The 23,449-nt window shown below is 41.7% G+C and overlaps 1 protein-coding gene across 1 annotated transcript in view; it reads left to right on the top strand.

Annotated features, from left to right (window-relative positions):
- The window catches only part of HADHA (hydroxyacyl-CoA dehydrogenase trifunctional multienzyme complex subunit alpha), a 49,462-nt gene that overhangs the window by 15,514 nt on the left and 10,499 nt on the right, over window positions 1-23,449 (top strand). The window contains exons 6-11 of the mRNA XM_053588195.1: window positions 652-771; window positions 2,854-2,956; window positions 11,908-12,030; window positions 12,973-13,091; window positions 15,472-15,528; window positions 19,561-19,670. Of these exons, the coding sequence (XP_053444170.1) occupies window positions 652-771; window positions 2,854-2,956; window positions 11,908-12,030; window positions 12,973-13,091; window positions 15,472-15,528; window positions 19,561-19,670 (632 nt within the window). The remainder of the gene's footprint in view (window positions 1-651; window positions 772-2,853; window positions 2,957-11,907; window positions 12,031-12,972; window positions 13,092-15,471; window positions 15,529-19,560; window positions 19,671-23,449) is intronic.

Below are 23,449 nucleotides of genomic sequence, written 5' to 3'. Positions count from 1 at the left end.
TCATTACAGTAACTTGGTGTATGGGTTTCCAGCCTCCGAGCAATAAGTTAGACCACATAGCCTAGATGTATACTAGGCTATACCATCTACGTTTGTATAGGTATGTGCTGATGTTTGCACAACGAAAAAAAATCACCTAATGACTCATTTCTCAAACACATCCCTGTTGTTAAGTGATACCTATGCCTGGTCCTAAAAGATGGGCAGAATTTGGTTAACCAGAAAATGGTGGGGAAAGCATTGTAGAATCATATAGCATGATGTGAGCAAAGGCAAGGATAAGCAAAGCCTATTAGGACACCATAAGTAGACGTACTTGATTGGAAAGAAGAGTCTCTACAGGGTACCGGGCTTCTTAACCTGGGGTCCTTATAAAATCGTGTGTGCATTTTTCTTTTGAGAGCTTCCATAGCTTTCAGCAGATTTTTCAAGGAGTTCTGCACACAAAAAGAGGTTAATAAATTAGTGGGGAAAGTATGGAAAAAGCTAAAAAAAATAAACTGTAGAAATTATCAAATGCCAGCCTAAGGAACTTCAGTTTATTCTGTGGGCACATGCCTGGTTTATAAGTAATCTTTAGACCCTCATAGATCCTAAGCTATTACAAAGTTACATTTTCTAACATTCGAATTTTCTTTCATTTATTTGAAGCTTGCTATTTCATGCCAGTACAGAATAGCAACAAAAGATAGAAAAACAGTATTAGGTGCCCCTGAAGTCTTGCTGGGGATCTTACCAGGAGCAGGAGGCACACAGAGGCTGCCCAAAATGGTGAGTTTAAGACCCTGCTGTTCACTTTAGAACTTCAGTATCTATATGCTACTTCACATCTGTTTGCTCTAGCCAAATGTGTAATAATGTGAAATGTGTAATAATGGCCAATCATTGTAGAATTTAGAAACCAAATAAAACATGAGTATGTAAGATCACTAACATTTTTATTAATGGTATTTGTTTATTTTTTCAATTCCACAAAATTATTGATCAAGATTCTTCCCTGAAGAAGTATAAAGATAAATAAGATACACATCTTGATTTTCTGGAAATTATAGTTTAATTCATTCTTTTTCTGTGTAGTACCATCTTAAGTTTTTCAAAACCATGGAACATGTTTGATTTAGATGATTTCATTACTGTAGTCTGTGGAACCAGAAGAAACCCAGCAGGCTTTTGAATTTTTAAGAAGAGGGGGAAGGGTGCCGGCCCCATATACTGATGGTGGCGGGTTCAAACCCAGCCCCGGCCAAACTGCAACCAAAAAATAGCTGGGCGTTGTGGCGGGCGCCTGTAGTCCCAGCTACTCGGGAGGCTGAGGCAAGAGAATCACCTAAGCCCAGGAGTTGGAGGTTGCTGTGAGCTGTATGAGGCCACGGCACTCTACCGAGGGCCATAGGATGAGACTCCGTCTCTACAAAAAAAAAAAAAAAAAAAAAAAAATACTCATTATGGGCGGCGCCTGTGGCTCAAGGAGTAGGGCGCCAGTCCCATATGCCGGAGGTGGCGGGTTCAAACCCAGCCCCGGCCAAAAAAAAAAAAAAAAAAAAAAAAGAAGAGGGGGAAGGACAGGCAGACCTGGGGGCTGCAGAGCAATCTTAATTATCAATCTTGCCACCAGATGAACCTCATAGCTTCTGGTACTACAGATTTCTCAATGAAACCAGACCCAGAAGAAACTCTCTTTGCAGGGAAGTTGATGAGTATTAAAAAAAAGAAAGAAAAATAAGTTTAGGTGTCAGTTTTCTTATAATAAATACAGGCATTCCCAGACTCATAAACATCCAGTTTACATACAATTTGTATGTACAAATGGAGCCCATGACAGGTTATTGGTAAATGTGCCTGTTCCCACTTACATACAAATTCAATTTAAGAATAAATGTACAGATCCTATCTTTTGTAATCCAGGTTATCCAGGGACCGCGTGTAATGTCCTTCTTAGGAATGCCAAGAGGATTTATTGAAAGAATAAATAAGTATATATGTGTGTGTGTAGAAGATATTTGTTGACTTTTTTCCTCCTTTTTTTAAACTGTAGTTCTAGCAACTTTCAAATACTATAAACTATAGTTCATAGTTATAACAAAAAAAGTATAGTTATAATTAGTATTTGAATGTTGCTAGAAGCCATTTTTCTAAAATAACACATAAGAAATCCTAGCTGGGTTCTTTTTTGCTAAACCTAAAATTCTTACTAAAGATGTCAGAAAACATCAAGTTTCTCAGAGTCTCTAGTTTCACTATAGGAATTCCAAGTATTACGTAAATCATAGAAAAGAAACTCAGAATGACATAAATGTACAATTTTAGAAAACATGAATTATTTTTTTCGTGAGGCAAAGTCTCACTCTGTTGCCCTGGGTAAAGTGCTGTCTTCATAGCTCAGAGCAACCTCAAACTCTTGGGCTCAAGTGATCCTCCTGCCTCAGCCTCCTGAGTAGGTGGAATAGGCGCACTCCACAGCACCTGACTATTTTTAGTAAAGACGGAGTCTTACTCTTGCTCAGACTGGTCTTGAACTCTAAGCCTAGGAATCCATGTACCTCAGCCTCCCAGAGTGCTAGGATTATAGGCATGAGCTGGCCAGAAACATGAAATTCTTTAGCTTATCAATTCCATAAGACAGAAATCCTACATATTGAATTAAAAGAAATAACAGAGACATTTTTGCATCAGTTGGAGGTATCTCAGTCCCAAAGTTACTAAATGTGCAGCAGTTTGTAAAATTTAACTTACTCATACAAAGCATAAAAATCTCATTTGACTTTTTTCATTTAATGTTTGCTCATTTGACAATTTGTGTTGTTATCACCCTTAATTTTTTCCTCTGTACTCTGATCCTTGTTTACATGTTAGGTGGGTGTGCCTGCTGCTTTTGACATTATACTGACTGGTAGAAACATTCGTGCAGACAGAGCAAAGAAAATGGGACTGGTTGACCAATTGGTGGAACCCCTTGGTAAGTGTTGCCACGTCTCAGATTTGGGCCATGTAAAGTTATTTTCTTAAAGAGTTAACCTCTTGAATTATCAGATCAGTTAGAATGAAACTCAAACTCTTAAGAAATGAGTCATCATTCTGAGGAGTAAAATTTTTGTTTTTTGTTGTTGTTTTGTTGTTTTTTTTTTTGAGACAGAGTCTCAGTTTGTCACCCTCAGTAGAGTACCATGGTGTCACAGCTCACAGCAACCTCAAACTCTTAGGCTCAATCAATTCTCTTGCCTCAGCCTCCCGAGTAGCTGGGACTACAGGCGCCCACCACAGCACTTGGCTATTTTTTTTTTTCTTTTTTGAGAAGGAGTCTCAGTACATCGCCCTTGGTAGAGTGCCATGGTGTCACAGCTCACGGCAACCTCAAACTGTTGGGCTTAAGCGATTCTCTTGCCTCAGCCTCCGAGCGGGCTATAGGCACCCACCACAACACCCAGCTGTTTCTTTGTTGCAGTTGTCATTATTTAGCTGACCTGAGCCAGGTTGAACCTGCCACCCTCGGTGCATGTGGCCAGCACCGTAAACCATGGCTATTTGTTTTAGAGATGGAGTCTCTCTTTTGCTCAGGCTGGTCTCAAACCCATGAGCTCAGGCGATCCACCCACCTCAGCCTCGCAGAGTGCTGGGATTACAGTCGCGAGCCACCAGGCCCAGCCTGAGGAGTAAAATTTTTGAAAATAGCTAATGCTAAAAATTATTTTCAACATCACCTCGATTTCTATTTTATTTGTAACTGGAATATAAGGAGTACAGAATTCAACCAAGTCATTATTTTGGGCTTTAAATTAGTTATATCATTATCCGTGCATAATCCTCCTTCAGTTTTTTGTGCTTGTTTTAATAAAATAATAAATATGAAACAACCAACCTGAGAATATTAACAATACTTGACATCTAATGATATGCTACTTCCCCCCATACAATTTCTTTGCATCCTTTTATCCAAAGAAACTACTATTCTGAATTGTGTGCTCATGACTCTTTCATATTTCTTAAAGATTAGCATTATTGACATAATAAATTTACCAGTTGTTTTTTTTTTTTGGCCGGGGCTGGGGCTGGGTTTGAACCCGTCACCTCTGGCATATGGGGCTGGCGCCCGACCCCTTTGAGCCACAGGCGCTGCCCATAAATTTACCGTTTTTTTAATGTATAGTTTTGATGAACTGTATATAGCTCTGTAAACACTACCATAATCAAAAAATAGAACGTTTCTGGTATGTAGCTTTTTGTGTCTTTCATTTAACCTAATACTTTTGAGATGTATCCTTTTGTTGCATATATCAGCAGTTGGTTGCTTCTTACTGCTGAGTGTTACTCCACTGTATACATATACCACAGTTTGTTTATCCATTTACCAACTGATGTACATTTCTATTGTTTCCAGTTTGGGGAACTTTACAACATCTTTATTCTGAATAAAGATGTTACAGTTGTTAGCCCACTAGTCTTTATGTGGACATATATTTCATTTATATTGAGTAAATACTGAAGAACAGATGGGTGGTCCATATAATAGATACATAGTAGGTTTTTTGTGTGTGTGTTTTTGAGACAGAGTCTCATTTTAACGCCTTCGGTAGAGTGCTGTGGCATCATAGCTCACAGCAACCTCCAACTCCTGGGCTTAGGTGATTCTCTTGCCTCAGCCTCCCGAGTAGCCGGGACTACAGGCGCCCACCACAGCACCCAGCTATTTTTTGTTGCAGTTTGGCCAGGGCTGGGTTGGAATCTGCCGCCCTTGTTATATGGGGCCAGCGCCCTACCCAGTGAGTCCCAGGCGCTGCCCCATAATAGGTTTTTAAGTTTTTTAGAAATGGGGTCTCTTTGTGTTGCCTAAGCTGGCTTCAAACTTCTGGACTCAAGTGGTACTCCACTTCAGCTTCCCAAATAGCTGGGATTATAGGCATGGGCCACTGTGCCTGCTAGATATATTTTGGCTTTTAAGAAACCATCAGATTGTTTTTCCAGCAATTTCAGATGGTCAGTCTTTTTAATTTTAGACATTCTAATAGGAATATAGTATTATTTCATTGTGATTTTATATTTCCTTAACCACAAAAGATACTGAGTATCTTTCATGTGTTTGTACGTAGTATATCTTCTTTGGTAAAATGTCTGTTCCAGTCTATTCCCCATTTTGTTTGAGCTGTTTTTCTGATTCTGAGTTTTCAGAGTTTTTCTATTTTGAGATACAAGTCCTTTTATTAAATATAGTAGACCTTCCATAGTTGACTACCTCCTTAAGTTGACTTTCATAGACTGGACATGCACCACATGTACGTACCAGTACAGTAGGCCTAGTTCCTTATGTTGACCAGTTTGCAATAGTAACTTGAGTGGTCAACTTATAGAGGTTCTATGTGATTTGCAAATATTTCCTCCTAGGGTGGATATGGTGGCTAATGCCTATAATCCCAGCTATTTAGGAGGCTAAGGCTGGAGTATCACTCGAGCCCAGGAGTTTGAGGCCAGTTTAGAAAACATAGTGAGACCCCATCTCTATTTTAAAAAAAAGAAGAAGAAGAAGGAGAAGAAAATTAGCCAGGTATGGTGGCCCATACCTATAAGCCTAGCTATTTGGGAGGCTGAGGCAGAAGGATTGCTGGGGCCCAGGAGGTATAAATTGCAGCTGTGATTGCATCACTGTACTCCAGCCTCAGTGACAGAGTAAGACCTACAAAAAAAGTCTCCTTCCAGTCTGTGGCTTATCTTTTCACTATGTAAGAGCAAAAATTCTTAATTTTAATGAAATTCAGTTTATCATGTTTCTCTTTTATGGATCATGCTGTTGGTGTGATATATAAAAAATGTTTTTTTTTTGGCCGGGGACAGGTATGAACCCACCACCTCCGGCATATGGGACCGGCGCCCTACTCCTTGAGCCACAGGCGCCGCCCAGAAAATCTTTTCTTAACTCAAGATCACAAAGGTTTTTTTTCTGGGCGGCGCCTGTGGCTCAGTGAGTAGGGCGCCAGCCCCATATACCGAGGGTGGCGGGTTCAAACCCAGCCCCTGCCAAACTGCAAAACAAAAAATGGCCGGGCATTGTGGTGGACACCTATAGTCCCAGCTACTCGGGAGGCTGAGACAAGAGAATTGTCTAAGCCCAGGAATTGGAGGTTGCTGTGAGCTATGATGCCAGGGCATGCTACCAAGGGTGATAAAGTGAGACTCTGTCTCTTAAAAAAAAAAAAAAAGTTTTTTTCATATGCTTTCTTCCAGAAGATTTCATGTTTTAGCCCTTACATATTGGTCTGTGACCCACTTCAAGTTAGCTTTTGTATATATTGTAAAGTAAGGATTGAGGGTCTAATTTTATTTATTTATTTATTTATTTTTGCATATGAATATCCAAATGTCCTAAAACCATTTGTTGAGAAAACTGTTCTTTCCCCAGTGAACTACCTTTACACCTTGGTTGAAAATCAGTTGGCCTTATCTGTCAATAGTCTGGATTTCCTATACCTAAGAAATAATCTATATTTCATTAAGCCAATATGACACTGTCTTGATTATTGGTTTTTGTTGTCGTTATTGTTTCAGTTTTTGGCCGGGGCTGGGTTTGAACCCACTACCTCTGGCATATGGGGCTGGCGCCCTACTCCTTTAAGCCACGGGCACCACCAGATTTATTGTATTTTTTTTTTTTTGTAGAGACAGAGTCTCACTTTATCGCCCTTGGTAGAGTGCCGTGGCGTCACACAGCTCACAGCAACCTCTAACTCTTGGGCTTACGCGATTCTCCTGCCTCAGCCTCCTGAGCAGCTGGGACTACAGGCACCCGCCACAACGCCCGGATATTTTTTTGTTGCAGTTTGGCCGGGGCTGGATTTGAACCCGCCACCCTTGGCATATGGGGCCGGCGCCCTGCTCACTGAGCCACAGGCGCCGCCCGATTTATTGTATTTTTATAGTAAATCTTTTTTTTTTTTTATGTCACCCTCAGTACAGTGCTGTGGCATCACAGCTCACAGTAACTTCAAACTCTTGGGCTCAAGTGATTCTCTTGCCTCAGCCACCCAAGTAGCTGGGACTATAGGCGCCCACCACAATGCCTGGCTATTTTTTTGTTGCAGTTGTCATTGTTGGTTAGCTGGCCTGGGCCGGGCTCTAACTCTCCAGCCTCAGTGCATGTGGCTGGCACCGTAACCACTGTGCTAAGGGCACCGAGCCATTTTTATAGTAAATCTTGAAATCTTAAGGCCAAGGGCAGTGGCTATAACCCTAGTACTTTGGGAGGCGGAGGCAGGAAGATCACTTGAGGCCAGGAGGTAAAGACCAGCCTGGGCAACATAGACCCCATCTCTACTAAAACTAGAAAAATTAGCTGGGCATAGTGGCACATGCCTGTAGTTCTAGCTACTTGGGAGGCTGAGGCTAGAGAACTGCTTGAGCCCAGGAGTTTAAGGTTGCAGTTAGATAGGATGAGGCCACTGCACTCTAGCCAGGGAAACTGAGTGAAACCCTGTCTCCAAAAAAAAATATATATATATATATTTTTTGTAATCATCTTGTCCTTATCTACAAAAATACCTGGTAGGATTTTGATTGGAATTGTACCGAATCGATATGTCAATTCGGTACATCCTTAAAGGATATTGACATCCTTAAAATACTGATTTATTTCTGTTTATTCAGGTCGTCTTTAATTTCTCTCAGCAGTGTTTTGTAATTTTAGTGAACATATCTTGTACATATTTTGTTAAATTTATACTTAGGTATTTCATACTCTTAGGCTATTATCTGTTTTGACTTTACTTTCTTGTTGTTAATTACTAGGATATAGAAATATAATTGATTTTTAGATGTGAACCTTACATCCTGTGGTTTTGCTAACCCATTTACTAGTTCCAGTAGCCTTTTTCATAGATTCCTAAGGATTTTCAACAACTGTTTTGCTTTTGCTTTTTTAATTTGTATGCCACGTCTTTCTTTTTCTTAACTTACTACAATGGCTAAGATCTTTGTATAATATTGGATAGAAGTGGTGAAAGCAGATATTGTTAACTTGTTCCCAATCTCTAGGGAAAAGTATTTGCTGTCAAATATGATGTTAGTTGTAGGTTTTTCATGCATGCCCTTTATCAGGAATAAAGTTCCCTTTTATTCACAGAGTGCTGAGAATGAGTGTTGAATTTTGTCAAATACTTTTCTGCATCTTCTGAGATAGTTTTATGGGTTTTTTTCCCCTTCCTGCTCTAATACTCATAACTAGTACAGTTTCATTTCTATCAAGTCAGCTGATCTAAAAAGACAGCTGAGTTGTTAAATATCACAGTAGCCTATTAAAGCAACCCAAAATGAAAGTAACAGTGAAATCTTTAATCTGTCATGATCGTTTACACAAAAAGCTGAAATGTAGAAAACATCATTTTCCCATGTACCATTGTCCCCGTGGAATGATGTGCTGGTTGAGGGTCAAAGGGAATAGCACAGAGTGTGGATCATTTCACTGTTGAGGAAGCCTTGAACAAAAGGCTCCTGGCAGCTTTATGGACCCTGGGTGGAGGGAGAGGATGGACTAGGAATGAAGGAAAGGTGTCTTTCAGCTTTCTCTTTCCTGTCTCCTTGTTGGTCACTTGTTAAAAAAAAAAAAAAGATTTCCCCTTCCTCCCTCAATAAAGGAGTCTCACTAGAGGCTCCTGAAGAAGACCTTGGCCAAAGGCCCCATATAAAGAGACCTAGGAAAGAAGGTGTTTGAGCCAGGAATACAAAATGTGTAAGAGCATAGCCAGCCCAGGAGATCTGAGTCCTTGACTGCAACTCACTTAGAGACTTTTATACTTTCATAGTAAATCTTTTTTTACTATAAAAGTGTGCAGTGCACCAAGTCTGGTATGGGGAGGGCAGTATTTTCACTACCTATTCCATCTTCCCTTTGGCCTCAGCAAGGACCTCAGTTAGTCATGGTTATTTGCCTGGTGGGATGACAGGTCTAGGCCACTAGCAGTCCTGTGTGAATTAAGTGTAGTTTTCCATTAATTATAGGTCGTGGTAGTACTAAGAGACATCCTAAGAGTTTTCTCCTGTGTGAGATATGCTCTTCCTTATTTTTCTTGTGTTATAGCAAACCAGTTTCCTCTTGGTAATCAAGATGAATCACCCCAGCCAGTACAGTAACCCCCTTCTCTGCCTGTTGATTCAGAGATATGAGGAGCTCAAAGTGGCCAGATGGCAGTTTTAACTTACAGTTGAATGGAATCATTGTGTGTGTCCTGATGGAAGCATTACCCCCTTTGGAACTAAATCCTCTAGACAAGCAGAGCCTAAAGTCACAGAGATAAGAAGCAAAAATTTTGCTGGTAGATTAGATCACTAGGAGTGATTGTGAGTAGAGCCATGTCTATTTGCTCTCCGTGATTCCTGGGCCCATGAAGCCTGACTATAGGAAAGTAGCCTGTGTTGGAAGCTAACTTACACCATATACAGTATCCCAGAGAACATTAACTCAGCCCTGCAAAGTGTTGTCAGCTAACATGGTAACTGGATCCCCAACAGTCCATTCCAGCTTTTTATAAAGACAACTGCCTCAGGATGATGGGCAGCATGGTCAGATCAGTGGGCTTCCTGAGCATGGCCCAGTGCTGTACTTCATGTACTTGAAGCGAGTTCCTGGGGCAGAAGCAATGCCATGTGCGTAAGGCATTCTGTGAGTTCACAAATGGTAGTTTCAGCAGAAGCATTGCATACCAGGAAGGCAAATTCATATCCACACTAAGTGTGTGTGCCAATAAGAACCAAAGCCCTGTCAGAGTAATCAGCCTGCTCCCAGGTAGCTTGATCACCCTGGGAAATCTCCATATGAGGGATTCAGGGTTGGTCTCTGCTGGTAGCTGATTGAGCACTCAACACTGGCTTTAGGCAGGCCAGCCTTGGCAAGTGGAAGTCTGTGTGGTTAAGCCCCCGCATAACCTCCATACCACTATTAGGCTGCTTTGTTTTTGGCATGAGGATAGGAGAGAGTTTGGTAGCCACAGAATGGGTCATCTAATATACTCAATCATCGAAATCCTCTGCTCAGGTTGCCCTTTGCTGAGCATTCACATGGGATACAAATATTTTCACATTATTTGCCTATTCAGAGACCTCTCTGAATAGGATACCTATTCCCCAAGGGTCCTTGGAGACTTCTTTGTTAGACTGCTATAATAAAATGCTGCAAACCGAGTGGTTTAAACAACAGAAACTTCACAAGCTTTCTCGCAGTTCTGAAAGCTACGATCAGGTGTTTCCAGGTTTGGGTTGTTCTGAGGCCTCTCTCTTTGGCTTGCAGATGGCCTTCTTACTGTGTCCTTGCATGGGCTTTCTTTCATGAGTCCCATCCCTGGTGTCTCTTGTGTGTCCACATTTCCTCTTTTAGTAAAGGCACCAATGAGACTGAGTAGGGCCCACTCTAATGGCAGTCACCTCTCTAAAGGCCCTGTCTCCAAATACAGTCAGTCACATTCTGAGAATCTGGGGGTTAGGGCTTCAACATACACATGTTGAGGGGATACGGTTCAGCCCATAACACCGTGCCACCTGCCCACCCAATCTGCCTGCAAATCTGTATAGACCTTAGCTCTGGCCATTTTTCCTTCCAGGCAAAATGAACTATAACCCCAGAAGGTATTCCTTCAATACTGTCCTTCAGGGATGTCATGGAAAAGGATTGTTCACTTCCAAGTGTTCCCTGCATCTCACACAGAGTTTTCTCTAACTCAGGGCCACATTTTCCTTTTCCCAGTTAACTGGTCATGGGGAACTTCCCAGGAGGCCAAAGGTGCAGGCAGGAAAAGAAAGAGAGAAATAAGGGCTGTGGGTATTTGGCTACTTCCTGATGCAGCTTGTGCCTTTAGGCTCTGCTCAAGCCCAGCCTTATGTGCCACTTCCATCTCATAATGAATGCTGTTGTGCACATGGCTCAGTGCGTCAGACAACGTGCGTTTCATGATAGGCAGCTCAGGTCACGAGGTAAACTGGATGGCCCATGGTTAAGCTTTGAATCTCTACTCAGGCCCACCTATGAGCCAAAAGCTGTTTCCCAAAAAGGAAAGTAGTTATGCACAGGGATGGTAGAGCTTTTCCCACAATCCTAAGGGTCTGCACTGTGACCGACTTGTAAGGGCCTGCTAAAGATTCCAAGCAGCGTCTCTCTCTGCTTCTGACGCGTAAAGCACCATCAGTTTTGAATCATATGGCCCAAATGGCAGAATTGCATCTCTTGCTCTGGGCCCTTCTCAGATTAGAGCTTTTTTAGTTACTCAGTACGTGAGCGTAGTTCTTTTTCCTCCTGCCCACACAAATTCAAAAAAAGGCAGGAATCTTGAGGGAGAGATTGGTTACTGCTGGGATTTTGTTTCCTGAATACACCATACTGCACTGGACTGCCTTTTTGACCCCATCTCCTTCCTCCAGTGTGGCTCTTACAGACTTTTGATTGAAAGCCTCATAGGTGTCTGTTTTCATAGCCCTATAAATTCTGTTTGGATTTTTTTAGCCTAGCTCTTTAATCTATCTCAAGCAGGTTCAAAATCTGGCAGAGGCCTTGAGGGGAAACTTAATTGATTTTCCCTATAGAATTTTAGTTCATAATGTCTTTGTTATTTCCATAGCTCTCCAGTGTCTTACACATAATTTAAAGATTTATTCATTTTTTCCCCCCAGTTTTACAGCAAGAATGCAGAACACAGTAGACATACTCAGAAGTGGAGGTCAGACAGATACAGTTTCCTTGTTTTCTACCTAGAGCATGTTGTTGTACCTCTGTTCAGTGTGTTTCTCTTCTTTGAGTTCATGACTTTGTCACCCACTAGTCTTGAGTCTGAAATGGAAAGCTGTGCTAGAGCCTTTGGCATTAGCAGGCTTAGATTTTTGACTACCTGGAACTGGTCTAAGCCTGATTTGCATTTCAGTCTGTTGTGTTCATTTTTACAGGACCAGGATTAAAACCTCCAGAGGAACGAACAATCGAATACCTAGAAGAAGTTGCAGTTACTTTTGCCAAAGGACTAGCTGATAAGACGATCTCTCCAAAGCGAGACAAGGGATTGGTGGAAAGTGAGTGTCACTGTTAAACAACAAAAACCAAACTTCTAGGAATTTAATTTTATTTGCTATAGATTCAAAGCAAGGAAAAAGTAAATCCATTATTATTCAAGGCATAAAGTCAACCTTTAAGGGATATAACAACTCTGCTCTAGGGTCATCCTCAACTTTACACTAGCCAGTTAAAGTCATTTTTTTTTTTTTTAATTTCAGATTAATATGAGGGTACAAACGATTAAGTTACATTGTTTGCATTTGTCAGGCAAAGTCCAAGTTGTAGTTGAGCCCTTCACCCAGGGGATGTGCTGTATACCTTTATATTGTGGCCATTAGGTGAAAGATTGCCAATACCCCCCCATTCTCCCCTGTCCCTCCCTCCCTCAGTTTAAGGCATTTCCAAAAAGCTTTTTATTTGGAAAAATTTTAAACAATAATACAAAAGTAGAATAGTATCATAGTGGAATAAACACCCATGACCAAGGCTAACTTTAACATTAATCAGCTAAGTAAAGCATGTTTGAAGAAGTGCTTAGGTTGAAATTTATATTGTATATATGAGAATAAACAACAGTTTTTTTAGTCAAGCATGGTGGCTCTTGCCTGTGATCCTAGCACTCTAGTAGGCCGAGACAGATGGATTGCTTGAGCTCAGGAGTTTGAGACCAGCCTGAGAAAGAGTAAGACCTTGTTCTGTACTAAAAATAGCCAGATGTCAAGGCAGCCACCTGTAGTCCAAGGTACTCAGGAGGCTGAGGCAGTGGCAAGGGGATCACTTGGGCCCAAGGGTTTGAGGTTGCTGTGAGCTATGACACCACGGCCCTCTACCCAGGGTAACAGAGTGGGATTCTGTCTCAAAAAAAAAAAAAGAACAGTTTTCTTCAGATGGCTAGTATTACTGCATTTTTGTGGAGTTTATGCTTTCTAGTAAGCATCTAAAAGCATTTTACCTTACAGAATTGACTGCGTACGCCATGACTATTCCATTTGTCAGGCAACAGATTTACAAAAAAGTGGAAGAAAAAGTGCGAAAGCAGACCAAAGGCCTCTATCCTGCACCTCTGAAAATAATTGATGTGAGTCTGACCCTGTGCTCCCACCTTTCTCATATTTCCTCTCTGTTATCATTCTGGACTGTGTATGTTCAATACTAAATTTCTTTATTCTGCCATTTTGCCTTAAGAAAAATAAGGGAAGAGCATAGCAAGCCATGAGGATTCATTTAAAGTAATAACGTATTTGGGGAAAATTAGTCCTAGATGTACTCACTGGTTGATGAGTTTAAAGCTATAAGTAAGAACCTATGAATTAGGTTCTGGGAAACCTAACAGTTTCATAAGGCCAATAAAATATCGGGCATTAATCAAGAGACAATTGAAACAAAATTGATAGGTGTATTCGATCCTTTGTCAAAGTCATTGTCAGTACCTACTATAAAATCCCTCAAGGCCTTTTCTATTGTTATAGTTATTTTTTTTAAATGATATAGAGATAGTCTGCCAAAGATCAAGAAGGATAATTAAAATGGTCACAGGATTGAAGAAATCTCTGTCCAGTGGTAGACTTTAAAAACTTAGAACTTTGAAAAGTCCAGGATTGGGCGGTGCCTGTGGCTCAGTCGGTGGGGCGCTGGCCCCATATACCGAGGGTGGCAGGTTCGGACCCGGCCCCGGCCAACTGCAACCAAAAAATAGCCAGGTGTTGTGGCGGGCGCCTGTAGTCCCAGCTACTCGGGAGGCTGAGGCAAGAGAATCGCTTAAGCCCAGGAGTTGGAGGTTGCTGTGAGGTGTGTGAGGCCACGGCACTCTACCGAGGGCCATAAAGTGAGACTCTGTCTCTACCAAAAAAAAAAAGAAAAGTCCAGGATTAAAAGAGCGTATAATCAAAGACTTCATTGGATAATGGGTTAGTCAACTAATAAATTTTGAGCAGAAGACACTAGGATACCTGAAATATGAAACATAATCCCCTACCTGCTTTTGTCTCACAGTCTGGGCTGGAGAGAGAGACACACACACATGTGGTAAGGCAGGTGACTGCATGAGATTAATGTCAGATTATGGGAACAGAGGAAAATCGCTGAGGAGGGAACCATCCCTGGGAGCCAAAGAGATTAGGTAGAACCTCATGAGATCTGACTTGAGTCCTGAAAACTGGATGGAGGATAAGTGAAGGGAAAGTAGTGCCAGGTTGGACAGGCATTTTGAGTAAAGTTACAGAAGGTGAAAAACAAGAGGCTCTTCAAGGAACATTTAGTGACACCAGTTTTTGTAGAGGGTTAGTAAGATGTTAACTATCTGCCTTAAGAAAGGCAGATTAGGCTCGGCACCTGTAGCTCAGCAGTTAGGGGTGCCAGCCACATACACGGGGGCTGGTGGGTTTGAATCCAGCCTGGGCCTGCCAAACAACAATGACAGCTACAACAAAAAAATAGCCGGGCATTGTGGTGGGCACTGCAGTCCCAGCTACTTGGAAGGCTGAGGCAAGAGAATCACTTAAGCCCAAGAGTTTGAGGTTGGTGAGCTGTGATGCCACAACACTCTACCCAGGGCAAAATAGTGAGACTCTGGCTCCTAAAAATAAAAATACAAATAAATAAAAATTAAGAAAAAAAAGGCAGATTAAAGCTAGATTTTAGATATTTGGCAATAATAAATTGAGAAAATTTTACCTTTGTCCAATATAGATCATAGCTATTTTCACGGTAATGGGTAAAAGTGGGTTAGAAGAATCAGGTGTGGTGGCTCACGCCTACAATCCTAGCACTCTGGGAGGCAAAGGCAGGAAGATCCCTTGAGCCCAGGAGTTGAAGACCAACCTAAGCAAGAGTAAGACCCTGTCTCTACAAAAAATAGAGAAAATTAGCTGGGGATGGTGGCCTGTGCCTGTAGTCCCAGCCTCTCAAGAGGCTAAGGCAGGAGGATCGCGTGGGCCCAGGAGCAACCTCAGCTTGCTGTGAGCTATGATGATGGCACAGCACTCTACTCAGGCAACAGAGCTAGACTCTGTCTCAAAAAATAAATAAATAAATAAAACTTATGGTGATTGAGTACAGGGTCATACTCTTATTCTTACCATACTCCGATAGTACTTAGCTCAAGTGTTAAATTGAATTTCATAGAGTTCATGATTAATGTGTCAGGCATCCAAGGAAGAAAGCATAAAGAGAAAAGGGCTGAAAGGTAAGGATCACCTTACATTTGAAGAACAGGAGGGAAGTTGGAAGAGTAATTTAAGCTTTCTCTTTCCTTTTCCATTTTATGCTAGGTTTGGTGGTAGCTTCAGAGGTGAAGAATTAAATCAACCTTGAGCACCAGGCACTCAGTCCTTTTCTCTTTCTCACGCCAGTCTAGACTTTTGACTTACTCTTTCAGGGCTAACAACACTGGCAATTATTTAGCATTATTTTAATCTTGCCTATCTATTCCTCTGAGCAAGTGCTTTGTATTTTTTTAGGTAGTAAAGACTGGAATTGAACAAGGAAATGATGCTGGTTATCTCTGTGAATCTCAGGTAAAGTTATTTCCTTTCGATTTTTCATCATAAGTTGTAGGAAAACCCAAAATCAAATACTCTCTGTATGATGCTGAAAAAGAAAAAACATTCAAGGCCTTGTAAATTTTTTTCTTCCATTGCTTATCATTTCTTATGATTAATCTCAGTAAGCAAGTAAATGCTAGGAAAACTCTGGTGGTCTATAGATGTTTGAACTTGCTCTCAGTAATGAGGTTGTAACTAGAAAAAACAGAATTAGAGTTAAATCCTTTCAAAATGAATTGCTTGGATAATTTTTATTCTGTACTTGGACTGGTTTTGTTGAGACCAATTCAATACATTGATAGAAAAATAGTTTTCTTATTTGTTCAGGCCAAGAGATGAAACTTTGAAGCTACCCTATCTTTGGTGAAGTAGAAAAGGAGCCAAGATCAGGGCATCATGGCTCACACCTATAGTCTCCACAACTGGGGAAGCAAGGTGGGAGACCAGCCTGGGCAACATAGCAAGATCCTGTCACTACAAAAAATGGGGAAGGAGGTTGAGGTGGGAGGATTGCTTGAGCCCAGGAGTTTGAGACTGCAGTGAGCTGATTGAACCACTGCTCTCCAAACTGGATAACAGAGTGTCTCAAAAAAAAAACAGAAAGGACTGGGCACAGTGGCTCGTGCCCATTATCCTCACACTCTAAGAGGCCAAGGCAAGAGGACCGCTTGAAGCCAGGAGTTCAAGACCAGCCTCAGCAATGCAGCAAGACCTCTGTCTCTGCAAATAATGGAAAAACTTTGCCAGGTGTGGTGGCATGCACCTCATCTACTTGGGAGGCTGAGGTAGGAGGATTGCTTAAACCCACAAGTTTGAGGTTGCTGCAAGCTATGATTATGCCACTACACTCTAGCCCTACAACAGAGTGAGACTCTGTCTTAAAAAAATTGTTTAAGGCTCTGCTGTAGCTCAACTGGCTAAGGTGCTAGCCACATATACCAGAGCTGATGGGTTCGAATCTAGCCCGGGCCTGCCAAACAACAATGACAACTACAACCAAAAAATAGCCGGGTGTTGTGGCAGGCACCTGTAGTCCCAGCTACTTGGGAGCCTGAGGCAAGAGAATCGCTTAAACCCAAGAGTTGGAGGTTTCTGTGAGCTGTGAAGCCACCGCACTCTACCTACAGTACCACATAGTGAGGCTCTGTCAAAAAAAAAAAAGAATATCAGCAGCACCTGTGGCTCCCAGGGGTAGAGCACTGGCCCCATATGCTGGAGGTGGCATGTCCAAACCCAGCCCCGGCCAAAAACTGCAAAAAAAAAAAAAAAAAAAAGAATATCTCATTAGGCGGTGCCTGTGGCTTAGTGAGTAAGGCACCAGCCCCATATACCGAGGGTGGCGGGTTCAAATCCAGCCCTGGCCAAACTGCAACAAAAAAATATCCGGGCATTGTGGCAGGTGCCTATAGTCCCAGTTACTCAGGAGGCTGGGGCAAGAGAATCGTCCCTAAGCCCAGGGGAGTTGAAAGTTAGTGTGAGCTGTGACACCACAGCACTGTGCCGTGGGCGATAAAGTGAGACTCTGTCTCTACAAAAAAAAAAAAAAAAAAAAAATTTCTTTTTTTTAAATGAAGGCACGTATGTACCAGCTTCACCCTTCCTATTTTTCTAGCTAGTTGGTGGTATTGCAGACTTTAGTGGTTTGGGTTGTTTTTAAGTTTTAAGCAATTATTGAGGAATTATTATTCTTTGATACAGGTTGAGAATCTTTTATCTGAAATGTTTGGGATCAAAAGCATTTCAGAATTTTCCAGAGTTTGGAATATTTGCATATATGTAATAAGATATCTTGGGAATAGAACCCAAATCTAAATATGAATTTTTTTGTTTTATATATGCCTTATATGCATAGCCTAAAGGTAACTTTTTACAGTATTTTTGATAATTTTGTGCATGAAACAAACTTTTGACTAAGTTTTGACTATGATCCATAGCATGCAGTCAAGTGTGGAATTTTCTACTTGTGGCATCACATTGGTACCCAAAAAGTTTCATATTTTGGAGCATTTTGGATTTTCAGATTAGGATTACTCAACCTATATAAGACCAATGGTGTTTGAAGAGCTGAGGACAAGTTCCAGAAAAACATTTCTTACGCTGGATTGTTTATTGTGCATTTCCAGTATTTTGAAATATCATAACCAGGTGCATATGTACAGAAAATTTGAAGCATACGTTTCATGAATCAATAACTGTCCTCACTGTGTACATTATACTCAGTGTTTCCCATGTATTTGTATTAATATATAGTGCTGGCTCGGCACCCGTAGCTCATTGAGTAGGGCCATGGCCACATACACCGAGAGTGGCGGGTTCAAGCCCGGACCGGGCCTGCTGCTAAACAATGACAACTGCAACCAAAAAACAACCGGACATTGTGGTGGACACCTGTAGTCCCAGCTACTCAGGAGGCTGAGGCAAGAGAATCACTTAAGCCCCAGAGTTTGCGGTTGCTGTGAGCTGTGACGTCACGGCACTATTGAGGGCAACATAATGAGACTCTGTCTCAAAAAAAAAAAAAAAAAAAGGGCGGCGCCTGTGGCTCAGTCGGTAGGGCACCAGCCCCATATACTGAGGGTGACAGGTTCAAACCCGGCCCCGGCCAAACTGCAACCAAAAAATAGCTGGGCGTTGTAGTGGGCGCCTGTAGTCCCAGCTACTCAGGAGGCTGAGGCAAGAGAATCGCTTAAGCCCAGGAGTTGTAGGTTGCTGTGAGCTGTGTGAGGCCACGGCACTCTATGGAGGGCCATAAAGTGAGACTCTGTCTCTACAAAAAAAAAAAAATATATATATATATATATAGTACCTGGCTCACTAAACTTAAAACCCCTGATGGATCTTTATCCACAGATTGAAAATCACTGGTTTATTGGATAGAACATGGTGTATGAAGATTAGGAAACCGTCGATTCTATGCAACATTGTTTTATGTTCTGTTAGGGCATGAAAGCAACTTTATTAGAGGGATTCCTTTGACATGCTGTTTATAATCATGTAATCTCACCAATACATCCTAGTGATATTAATAATTGCTAAAATTGAGACCCTGTTCATTTCACTAGTATTCTCTTTTAATCCCCGCAAGAATACTATAAAATGGGTATTGTTTTTTTCCATTTTAAGGATGAAGAAAGCTCCTTAGTGGAGAAGTGGCAGAGCCAGGATCTCAACCTAGACTGTAAATCTTATGCTTTTAACCACTAAGTTGAGACTCGTTCTCCATATGTATTAAGATCCTTTTTGAAAGGTTCCATGTGGAGCAGTCTGCAATAGTAGAAAGAGAACTGGAGTTGGGAGTCATGCCATCTGGGGTCAAGTTCCATTTTTGCTTCTTTGAGGCACTATGGCTTTGAGCAAAGTCACTTAATTTCTTTGGCACTCTTCTTCCCAATCTTTAAAATGAAAGGGTTGGTTTGAAATGATTGTGAAGGCTCATTTTGGCTCTTAGACTCTTAATTCTATGAAAAAGGTTATCATGGGCAGTGCCTGTGGCTCAATGAGTAGCACCGGCCCCATATACTGAGGGTGGCGGGATCGAACCCGGCCCAAACTGCAACAAAAACAAATAACCGGGCGCTGTGGCGGGCACCTGTAATCCCAGCTACTTGGGAGGCTGAAGCAAGAGAATCACTTAAGCCCAAGAGTCAGATTGCTGTGAGCTGTGACGCCACTGCACTCTACCCAGGGCGACGAAGTGACACTCTGTCTCTAAAAAAAAAAATGAAAGAAAAAAAGAATATAACACCTCTTGTGTAAAGAATTTGAGAGCTTAGTTATATCCAAAACTTTTGTGGAAATTGCTCTGGATGAAGAGTGAGGGTACGACACATCAGTGAAAGAAGGAATTCTGCAGCACAGGCCCCGCTGAGACCACCCTCCCACCCCCGCCCCAAGGAATGGAGGCTTTACACGCCTTACCTCTGCTTTGCAGAGACCAGAATCAAAGGAATCTACATCCCCCAGAGTATGAGATCCTACCTTTTCTTGTTCCTCTTTAATTTTCAGAAATTTGGAGAGCTCGCTATGACCAAAGAATCAAAGGCCTTGATGGGACTTTACCATGGTCAGGTTCTATGCAAGAAGAATAAATTTGGAGTTCCACAGAAGGAAGTGAAGTAAGTTAAACTCTATGTAGAAAACCCTTGTGAATTTCACTATGCATAAGTCTTACAGATATCTTTGAAAATCTACAGAGCTAGATTTATGTTTTAATTCAGTCTTATCCTCAACCTCTTCTATTTAGAGCACATTAGACCCTACTCCTAACAAGAGCTTTATGGCTTTCAACGTTCTGCATGCTCTGAGTTTTCTCCAGACCCTCTGTGACTCCTTGTCTTCCTTGTCTCATGTTGATGACCCCTAGAAGTCTGGTTTAGGTTCTTCTTCCTAAACCAAACATACTCCCTCTGCATTATTTAATGGTCTTCTCTCCCTGTGATTTGAAATGCCATCTCTGGGAACTTACACTTCTTCATTAAAAAACATAAGGCTTCATCGTACTGTAAGGCGAGAATCTTCTTTTAACTTACAGCCTGAGCACTGGAGAGTCTACTTGTCTGTTTTGTGTCTATCCTGCCGGCCAGCCTTTTTCAGTGTTATGCTGCCTAATAGCTCCTCAGTGTCTTCAGTTTAATGATTCCCCTAAACTTATCTCTGTCTCTGTTCTCAACATGGTTGATTTTTGCGTCCCGGGGAACATTTGATAATGTCTGGGAATATTTTTGGTTATCACAACTGGGGAGGAAGGGATGCTATTGTCAGCCAGTGGGTTGATGCCAAAGATGCTGCTAAACATCCTACAATGCACAGGATGGGCCCCCAAAACAGAGAATAAGCCAGTTCAACATGTCAGTAGTACCGAGGCTTAGAAACCCTGTTCTAGCTAAGTTACTGTGAGGGATTTAAGAGAAGCAGTTGATGTTACCACCGTCTCCATCCTCTCACCTCTAATGAGATTATGATCCAAAATAGAAAATAAAATGGATAAGAAGCCTATTTTAAATAGGAGTCTAGCCAATAGGGCTGACTGCCAATAGATTCTAAAATACAACCGCAGTCGCTTCTCCCACGTACTTAAGTGACCAGTATCAATCTCGTCTGAAAGGCCTATTGCATTTGTTCACTTGCCATTGATAGTACCTTGCATTCAATGGGAAGGGGAAATTACTTCCATGTTGCAAGAGGAAAATGATGGCCACTTTAATCTGCATCTCCATACATTCTATAAAAATCAAACATATAAATAAGGAAACCAAAGCCACCCATTTCCCACACGTAGCATTAAGTATGGGAATGTTGCTAACTTCTGATTATGTAAGAGGGAGACTTTATTGTGACAAGAAAGAAAGCAAAAGGAATGTTCACAAGGAATGTTGTCACTAAAGAAGCTGCACTTTGCAACAGGAGAGGATACTCTTTTTTTGTGTGTGTGTGGAGACAGAGTTTCACTTTATCACCCTCGGTAGAGGGCCGTGGCGTCACACAGCTCACAGCAACCTCCAACTCCTGGGCTTAAGCGATTCTCTTGCCTCAGCCTCCCGAGTAGCTGGGACTACAGGCAGCTGCCACAACGCCCGGCTATTTTTTTGTTGCAGGTTGGCCGGGGCCGGGTTTGAACCTGCCACCCTCGGTATATGGGGCTGGCGCCCTGCTCACTGAGCCACAGGCGCCGCCCATGGAGAGGATACTCTTAAATTAAGAAACCTCGTTAGCCACTCTGGACTCATCTTCCTGCCTGCATGTAGCTTTTATTGTCACCTGCAGATAGTATACAATACCCCCAGCAGAAGGCAACATTGTGTACTAAATATACAAAAGAGAGAGACAACGTGCACATAAAGCTAATATGAGAAAAAAGAAAATGAATACTTAAGGTTATGAAAATTCTCCATCCCCAAAACCACCACAAAGTAGAAAAAAATTATTAACAAAACACTCTTCAAGCTTGAAATTAGCCCAGCGTGGTGGCTCATGCCTGTAATCCTAGCACTCTGGGAGGCCAAGGCTGTGGATTACCTGACACAGGAGTTTGAGACCCCATCTCTAAAAAAACAGCTGGGCGTTGTGGTAGGTGCCTGTGGTCCCAGCTACTCAGGAGGCTGAGGCAAGAGAATCACTTGAGCCCAAGAGTTTGAGGTTGCTGTGAGCTGTGATGACATGGCACTTAAACCCAGGGTGACTGAGTGAGACTCTGTCTCAAAAAAATAATAATAATAAATAAAGCTTGAAATTAAATATCCTTAAATAAGCATTTGCAGATAAGAAAAAAATCACCTTAAGTAAAAAATTCCAATACAATAGAACCTGTATTGCTGATCAACTCCCCACATCGACCACCTCCTTAAGTTGACCTAATTTTCATAGACTGGACATGTTCCACATGTACTCAGTGGACGTTTCTTATATTGACCACCTCCATATATTGACCAGTTTGTTACAGTCCCTTGAGTATTCAACTTATAGGAGTTCCTCTGTACTCAGAATTACATGGTCAGAAAAAAGGAAGAGATGAGTTGACCTAACTAGGGAAAGAAATTGAAGAAAAAGGTAGCAATAGCTTAAAATGAAGAATAATTATTATATAATATATCCAAGTCACAACAGATTTAATTGAAAAAGAGTGCCCCACTTCCTGCTTCCTCACTCAACACTTACACTTCTGTTTGTCTAGAGGGGTCCTCAAACTACGGCCTGCGGGCCACATGCAGCGGTGTGATTGTATTTGTTCCCATTTTGTTTTTTTACTTCAAAATAAGATATGTGCAGTGTGCATAGGAATTTGTTCATAGTTTTTTTTTTAAACTATGGTCTGGCCCTCCAGCAGTCTGAGGGACAGTGAACTGGCCCCTGTTTAAAAAGTTTGAGGGCCTCTGCCAGTGTTTTTTATCTTTTTTTATCTCATGGCACACTTGAAGCTATAGTTAAACTTCTATGGCACACTTAATTATGTGCATTAAAAAAATCAAAAAAGAATATACTTACTGTGCTTTGCATTTCTTTCAGAAATAAATATTTATCTTTAAAAATGTTCCTGGCACATCTTAGATCCTCTCGAAGTACACCAGTGTGCTGTGGCACACCAGTTGAAAATCATTGCTCTGGGCGTTTTCCCCCTTGCATTGGATTATGATTTGTATTTCTTGTTTGATTTCTGTTTTTATAAATTAATCTTTCATACAAACAATGCATTTCATAAGTTCTAATAAATGAAGGGCAGTACTTATAGAAAAAATAATGAAATATAAATTAGAATACAGATAAAATTCTATGCTAAGCGTTCTTCAAACCACATTTCTTTTTTTTTTGTAGAGACAGTTTCACTTTATTGCCCTCGGTAGAGTGCTGTGGCGTCACACAGCTCACAGCAACCTCCAATTCCTGGGCTTAGGCGATTCTCCTGCCTCAGCCTCCCAAGTAGCTGGGACTACAGGCGCCTGCCACAACGTCCGGCTATTTTTCTGTTGCAGTTTGGCCGGGGCCAGGTTTGAACCCGCCACCCTTGGTATATGGGGCCGGCGCCCTGTTCACTGAGCCACAGGCGCCGCCCCAAACCACATTTCTGTGTTTCTATCATTCAATAGTTGACTTATAAGGCTGGACACAGTGGCTCCCACCTATAATACTAGCATTTTGGGAGGCCAAGGCAGGAAGATTGCTTGAGGCTAGGAGTTCAAGTCCACTGGAGCAAGAGCAAGACCCTGTCTCCTCAAAAAATAGAAAAATTAGTCAGGCATAGTGGCATGTGCCTATAGTCCTAGCTATTTGGGAGGCTGAAGTAGGAGTATCGCTTGAGCCCAGGAGTTTGAGGTTACAGTAAGCTATAATGACACCACTGCACTCAAGCCCAGGCAACAAAGCAAGACCCTATCCCAGGGGAAAACAAAACAGACCCCCA

The sequence above is a fragment of the Nycticebus coucang genome, chromosome 4, assembly GCF_027406575.1.
Source record: "Nycticebus coucang isolate mNycCou1 chromosome 4, mNycCou1.pri, whole genome shotgun sequence".
Taxonomy (NCBI): domain Eukaryota; kingdom Metazoa; phylum Chordata; class Mammalia; order Primates; family Lorisidae; genus Nycticebus; species Nycticebus coucang.
Note: the sequence above shows the minus strand (reverse complement) of the source record. Positions and strands in the feature narration are given on the sequence as shown.